This window comes from Triticum aestivum, chromosome 3A, assembly GCF_018294505.1.
Source record: "Triticum aestivum cultivar Chinese Spring chromosome 3A, IWGSC CS RefSeq v2.1, whole genome shotgun sequence".
Classification (NCBI taxonomy): domain Eukaryota; kingdom Viridiplantae; phylum Streptophyta; class Magnoliopsida; order Poales; family Poaceae; genus Triticum; species Triticum aestivum.
The window spans coordinates 484,417,505-484,424,308 of NC_057800.1; the positions used below are offsets into that span (position 1 = coordinate 484,417,505).

The 6,804-nt window shown below is 49.7% G+C and overlaps 1 protein-coding gene across 1 annotated transcript; it reads left to right on the plus strand.

The window, feature by feature from the left end:
• Positions 1 to 369: 369 nt before the first annotated feature.
• Positions 370 to 6,302, plus strand: LOC123061760 (IAA-amino acid hydrolase ILR1-like 2). The gene is made up of 4 exons (XM_044485014.1): positions 370 to 1,154; positions 1,360 to 1,485; positions 5,039 to 5,353; positions 5,448 to 6,302. The coding sequence occupies exons 1-4, from the start codon at positions 483 to 485 to the stop codon at positions 5,973 to 5,975; spliced, it is 1,641 nt and encodes a 546-aa protein (XP_044340949.1). The 5' UTR covers positions 370 to 482; the 3' UTR covers positions 5,976 to 6,302.
• The last annotated feature ends 502 nt before the right edge of the window (positions 6,303 to 6,804 follow it).

Consider the following 6,804-nt stretch of genomic DNA (forward strand, 5'->3'; position numbering starts at 1 on the left):
CTGGTCTAATCTAATCTGTACTATCTGTTGTACTGTGATTTCTTGGCAGTAGGCATCATCGTCTCAATAATTCAGGATAGCTGTGGTTTCCTCTCTCGCAGATTGAAGCGTCTTTTCGCACCAGCTTGTTGAGGCCCCATGGGAACCCGGACATGTCAACTTCGTTGCAAGTGCCGGCGAAGTTTACCAGGCACGATCGACCATGACGATCGCTGCTTGAAGCCGGTTCGTCAAACTTCACAGTCGCCAGCTTGGCCACGAGGTCACGCGGAGGATGTGGAGTGAGCATATCCGCGCGTTTCGATCGTATTGAGCTGGGCTATAGTGGTTAGCCAGTCACTCACAAGTCACAAGGGAGACATTCAATTTGGTTGGGCCGTGTCCCGCCACGAGTCCACGACCGACGACGGCCGGCCGTGGCCGAGCTCGCACGAACGATCTCGTCGTCATTTCGTCAAGCTCCCGAGCCTCCGACGACGCCCATGGTGGATGCCGATGCTCCGTCCATCCATGGCTTCCCTCACACATGTGTCGATTTCGCCGCCGCGGCGCGCCGGCACGTCGCCCTCAGGCACGTTTGCCCCGTGCGCAAGATAGGCACGCACAACTACCGTCCGCTTCACGGCAGCACCCGGCGAAGAAAGGAAGAAAGAAACAGGGCCATACAAAAACGATATACGTCGCGGTCGCGCACGCGTATATATGCGCACCACACGCGCGCTCGGCTCGCGCACGCGCGGCCTCCACACCCACCCGCAACGCAAGCCGCCGGCCTCGGCTTTGTTCGTCCTCGACCGATCGCCACGCCGCGCCGCCGTCCGATGGGCGTCCACGCGCGCGCCATGCTGCTGGCCGTAGTCGCCGCGCTGTGGTGCCGTGCCTCGGGCTCGGAGGCGGGCGGCGCCGACGTGCTGAGTCGGGCGAAGCGGCCCGAGTTCGCGGCGTGGATGGCCGGCGTGAGGAGGGCCATCCACGAGCGGCCCGAGCTGGCGTTCGAGGAGCACGAGACGAGCAGGCTGGTGAGGAGGGAGCTGGACGGCATGGGCGTGCGGTACGAGCACCCGGTCGCCGGCACCGGCGTCGTGGCGGCCGTTGGCCCCGGGCGCCCGCCCTTCGTCGCGCTGCGCGCCGACATGGACGCGCTCCCGCTGCAGGTGCGTACGTGCCGCGCGGTCCCTGCTGCCGAGGCCACAGGACTTTTCGCGCCCATGCTCTTGCCACGTTTCCTTGCCCCTCGGCGTGCTTCTGGATTCCGAAACATGCGGCGCTTCAGTTTACACTCACAGTGCATCAAAGCAACAAAAGAGTCGGGCATTCCCGCACCGAGTGAAACCCCTGGCTATGTTTGATCCGTTTCAGGAGGAAGTGGAGTGGGAGCACCGGAGCAAGGTGGGCGGGAAGATGCACGCCTGCGGCCACGACGCGCACACGGCGATGCTGCTGGGCGCCGCCAGGATCCTCCACGAGCACCGCAACGACCTGCAGGTCACTGTCCCTCCCTCCTCCTCCTGCTGCTTGACTACCATGAACAAACTGTCACCAACTCACCATGGAGCAGTCAGCTCGATTCTCTAGCTGCCAACTGCCTGATTCGAAACCATTAATCAGCTAGCGTTGGACTCGGCCGCTCAACAGATTTCGCACGATGGACCATGCGCGGCTCTATTCAGAAACAGTTAGCGGCAGCACCATTAGTTTGTTGCGCCGTCCTTTTCCGGGCGGATTCCTCAGATATTTCTGTTCCAGGCTCGGGCAAGATCACTCGCTCTCATTTCAAAGGCCCCCTCGTCCTCTCCATCTCACCGGTTTTGTTTCTTTCGAGCAACGAGACGGCCTCTTTTCGACAAAGAAACAAAAGATGATCTAGTGTCAAGATCCGCTTTTGTCTCATCGAGCAGCCCTTTTGAATTCCCAATGGTAATGGACGGGATGATTTTGTAATCATTTATCGTGGACCATCCTCGAGCAGTCGGCCTGCACTGCACCGCTGATTATAAACTTTGACGGAGCACACTTGGTAGACCGTCACGTAGCATTTTCAATGGGACACGTCAGACGTCTCTTTCAACCTTTGCAGTGACCCACGGGCTGGCGTCGAGGGAGTCTGTGGGTCGAGGAGGGCCACAAGAAGCTTTGTTTCTTTTCCCGCGGCTTCGGGCAGTGTTAGCTCGACCAACGGGATATATTGCAATGATCTTGACTTGGCCCTTGAGTCTGGTTATAGTGAGGAGTAACTTATACTAGTGTCATGCATATGACACTAGTCTAAGTTACTACCTTCATAGTGTAAAGTAACATAGTAGTAATGTCATAAAGGACTTTATTAATTAGCTTGTAGACTCATCTTGTCTTGAAAAACGCTATGTTACAGTAACATATTATGTTACCACTTCTCATTAACTACATGCCACATAAGTAAAAATTTCTCGGAATGCGCTATGTTACTTGCTAAGTTACTCCCACTATGACTAGCCTGAGGCAGCGGTAGAAGTGGCAAGCTTAATTTGGCATGGCATCGATTCCAGAGGTTTTGTCTCTCCTAGTGAAACAGAGTTACATTATTACTGTCACTAGGATACTGATTCATCAAGTGTGTGTTTTCGAGATTCTCATTGTCCACCCATAGCTCCTTGCAAAAGCTTCTTGCAACACCCACTTGATCCTTTCCACCCCAGCTGCAATGCTTTTTGGCCCTTTGCTTTTCCGCGACATGCCCCAATAACTGATATCATGACAAGCATTATCACTTTTAGCTATATGTAAGTTGCCCTTTTTTTAATTTGGGTTGGTCGAATCTTTGTCCTTCCATCCTTTGTGTCAAGATTTGTGTTGTCTTTTTTTTTCACTGTTTCATGATGGGTTGGACTGAATTTACGACAGGACCTGGTCTGGTCTTAGTCGATTTTCTTATTGGGCTTGAAGCTCGTTATCTGTTGCTTGTTTTTGTTTGTTTTTATGTGTGCTCGCCTTTCTTTTTCTTTTCAGTGCGATTTTTTCATTTTTTCTTTTTGGGTATTTTTGGTTGTTGGGTGAGTGTAAGTGTAAACATGTAATTACTGTACAATATGGATGTTAATTACACTAGAATGTGAAGATTTCACTATTCCATGTCTATTTTTTCATATTATAAAAGTGCAATTTCTGTTCAAATTATGTGCAAGATTTTTTTTTCTTTAAGGCAATATCAATGACACTGATTCATTTTTTCTTAGAAAATGGCTTCTTTTTAATGTATGTGTATACACACAAGTACTATACAATATGTGTGTGAATTCTACTGGAGTGTGAAAATTTCACTATTATATGTTAATTATTGCATATTATGAAATGTGCAATTTCTATTTTTGTTTTATTTGTTTACGCTATTTCTTCTTTAAGGGTAATAACAATGCCATGAATCCATTCTTCCTTAGAAAACCTCACTTTTATTTTTTGCGATAGTAAAATTGCACTCTTTATATGCTTGTTCTTTGCATATTACAAATAGTACAATTTTAGTGCAAATTTGTATGTATTTTTTTCTTCAAGGGTAATACCAATCCCACTAATTCATTATTTCTTAGAAAATTTATTTTTATTATGTATTAGTTTTTATTTCATTAGCTTTCTTTATGGGTAAAATAATGCCACTAATTCATTCCTTCCTTGCAAATTTGCTTTTTTAAAGAAAAATCCACTATTATGTACTTTTTGCATATTATGAAAAACATAATTTATGTGCAAAATTTATTTTATTTTTCATTTTCTTTCACCTTTAAGGATAATATCAATGCCACTAATTCATTTTTCTTAGAAAAGTTAATATTACATTTTTTATTTTTCTTGTTCATTTAATTTTTAAGGTGACACCACCACATGTATTAAATCTTGTATATCTAAATAGCTAGCCTTAAATAAATTATTTCTCTCGACGTGCAAGCATGCTATCTGACCATGCAACATGCACAGAAAAAAAAACCATCACAACATGAAATCACACATATAGAAAACCCCATGTCAAGTTGCAACATATATATTGCAAAACATTTTCCCAACAACGTGCTGAGTATCAACAAATACCATCAAAACCTCAGAGCCCCAATCGAAGGCTAGCCCCCACCAACCTATTTCTCTCAACATGGAAGCATACCACCTCACCATGCAACAAGCATGAAAAAGACCCACCACAACATGCAACCACACACAGGGAAAAAACCCCACCTGAACATGCAAACACAAATGATAATTTTCATTCTACCACGCTGTTTATATTTAATGAATATTTTATGTTTTATGTTTTATGTCACTCAAAATCGACTAACTATTCGGTCTCTTTTTTCTTAATCAAAGAGTAAACCACTTGTTGGACGAGAACGGACGTTTGGCTCTCGGTCTCCATGGAGGCCATTTTTTTTGCAAAATTTAAACTTTTCGGTTTCAAAAAAATCTGAAAAAAATTGTGCAAGTAAACAAGTACGTTATGTGTATGTGTGTAAAAATTCAGGATGAAATACGTTGAAATGCGACCTGTACAAAAAGGACAAATCCATGGGCTGAAAGGATGAATAGTATCTTGTGTTAAAAAGCCCCAGATTTGTCTTTTTTGCACAACCCTCATTTCAACACATTTTGCCCTGAAAAGTTATACACATGTGTGTTATGCCTTCATGTATATCTATATTTTTTTCAGAATTTTTTGAAATGTAAAAACATGAAATTTGATGAAATTTGAATTTGGAGGCCGAGCTCCAAAGGCAATTTCCGTTGTTGAACACGCTATAAAAAAGTAACTGGCCCAGATAAGAATTTCAAGCGACTGCCCATTAGTTGGTCCAAAACATTGTAGATCACTTCAGCAGGATCTGTAGGAAATTTACTATCAAAGCAAATCATATTTCTAATATTTTCAATTGTTCAGCGTACTGTTGTCCCGAGAACAACAAATTCTGCTGAGACTTAAGGAAATGAGTCAATCCCAGTTAATTTCAAACCATCAGTGATAACAGGGGCATCTACTATCTTTCAAATGATTCACAAACTGGCTCTATCTTTGTGGCAGGGGACGGTGATCCTTCTTTTCCAGCCGGGAGAGGAGGTGGGAACCGGGGCCAAGAAGATGGTGGAGGCTGGCGTCGTGAACAACGTCGAGGCCATCTTCGGGTTCCACGTCACCGTGATCCTCCCCACCGGCGTGGTTGGGTCGAGGGCCGGCCCGCTGCTAGCCGGCTGCGGCTTCTTCGAAGCGGTGATCACCGGGAAGGGCGGCCACGCCGCCATCCCCCAGAGCAGCGTGGACCCCGTCGTGGCCGCCTCCAGCGTCGTCCTCGCCCTCCAGAACCTCGTCTCCCGGGAGGCCGATCCCCTGGACTCCCAGGTACGCACCACGCACACGACGAGCTCTGTTGCTCCCTCCTGACGGCAATGGCGATATGGCATCTCCGACTGAGACATTATTACTGCGGGCGCAGGTCGTGACGGTGACGAGGTTCCGGGGAGGCGGCGCGTTCAACGTGATCCCGGACTCCGTCACGATCGGCGGCACTTTCCGGTGCTTCTCCAACGACGGGTTCATGCGGCTGAAGCGGCGGATCGAGGAGGTGATCGTGGCGCAGTCGGCAGTGCACCGGTGCGCGGCGGCGGTGGACTTCCACGCCGGCGGGCGGCCCCTGCTGGCCCCGACCATCAACAGCGCCGGGCTGCACGCGCACTTCGAGGCCGTCGCCACGGAGATGCTCGGCGCCGGCGGCGTCCGGGGCGCCATGGAGCCGTGCATGGGGAGCGAGGACTTCGCGGCCTTCTCCGAGGCCGTGCCGGGCTCCCACTTCTACTTCGTCGGGATACGGAACGAGGCGGCCGGGTCGGTGCACGACGCGCACTCGCCGCACTTCCTCGTCGACGAAGGCGCGCTCCCGTACGGCGCGGCGATGCACGCCAGCCTCGCCATGACGTACCTGCAGCGCCGGCACGGGCGCGTGGACTCGCACGAGGAGCTGTAGCCGCGCGCTGCTGCCTGCTGGATGCGGCATGCGACGAGTTGCGATGCGACCTCGGCCGGGCAAGGGCTGCGCGCGCGCGCGCGCTCTGCGGCTCGAAGAACCCAAGTTGCCGCGGCGATTATCACCGTCGAGTACTCTCGTCGGGAGTCTGTTGGGATGCAGAAAAACAAGTCCTCGTAGGATTGCTGAGTGGATGATTTTGCTGCCCGGCGCGCCCGATGGAAAACCGGTCAACTTCGTGCAGAAATTATGCGAAAAAAGAAGGTGTCGATAATCGTTTCTTATGAAACTCTGAAGCCATAAAAAACTTCACGAGATTGACAAAGTCCCTGAGCGTGAGCAAGAGATTAAATCCATACGGGGACCAATACAGAGAGCATGATTAGTAGAACAAATTCTGACAAATATCTGAATCAATACACATAAACTATGTAGCACATGAAAAGAAAAACACAGCCGACACTAACAGCATCGACTTTCTCAAAAAAAAACACTAACAGCATCGACGGGTACACATAGGAAGACTATCAAATCAAGGAGGTAGTATAAACGAACAACGCGCAAAGATGACGCAAGAAAAGCGGCCATCTTCACCCTGAAATCCGGCATGGAGCGAGCCTGTGGACACGCGCGGCAGCTGCGACCTCGGCCAGCTCAGTGGCGCATGCTGCCAACGAGGAAGGCCACGGCCGGGCAGAGCACGGCGGCGAGGAGCGACGAGGAGACAGCTGCGGCACCGGACGTCGGGCTCGGCGCGGGCTCGTCGGCGGCCAGAGCGACCCCGGCGAAGGAAGACGCGGCGACGGCCGCGATGACGACGGCGCGGAAG

Coding starts and splice junctions, on each gene's coding strand:
- LOC123061760 (XM_044485014.1), top strand. CDS start 483: ATGGTGGATGCCGATGCTCCGTCCATCCATGGCTTCCCTCACACATGT. Junction 1,155..1,359: donor TGGACGCGCTCCCGCTGCAG/GTGCGTACGTGC, acceptor GATCCGTTTCAG/GAGGAAGTGGAGTGGGAGCA. Junction 1,486..5,038: donor AGCACCGCAACGACCTGCAG/GTCACTGTCCCT, acceptor TCTTTGTGGCAG/GGGACGGTGATCCTTCTTTT.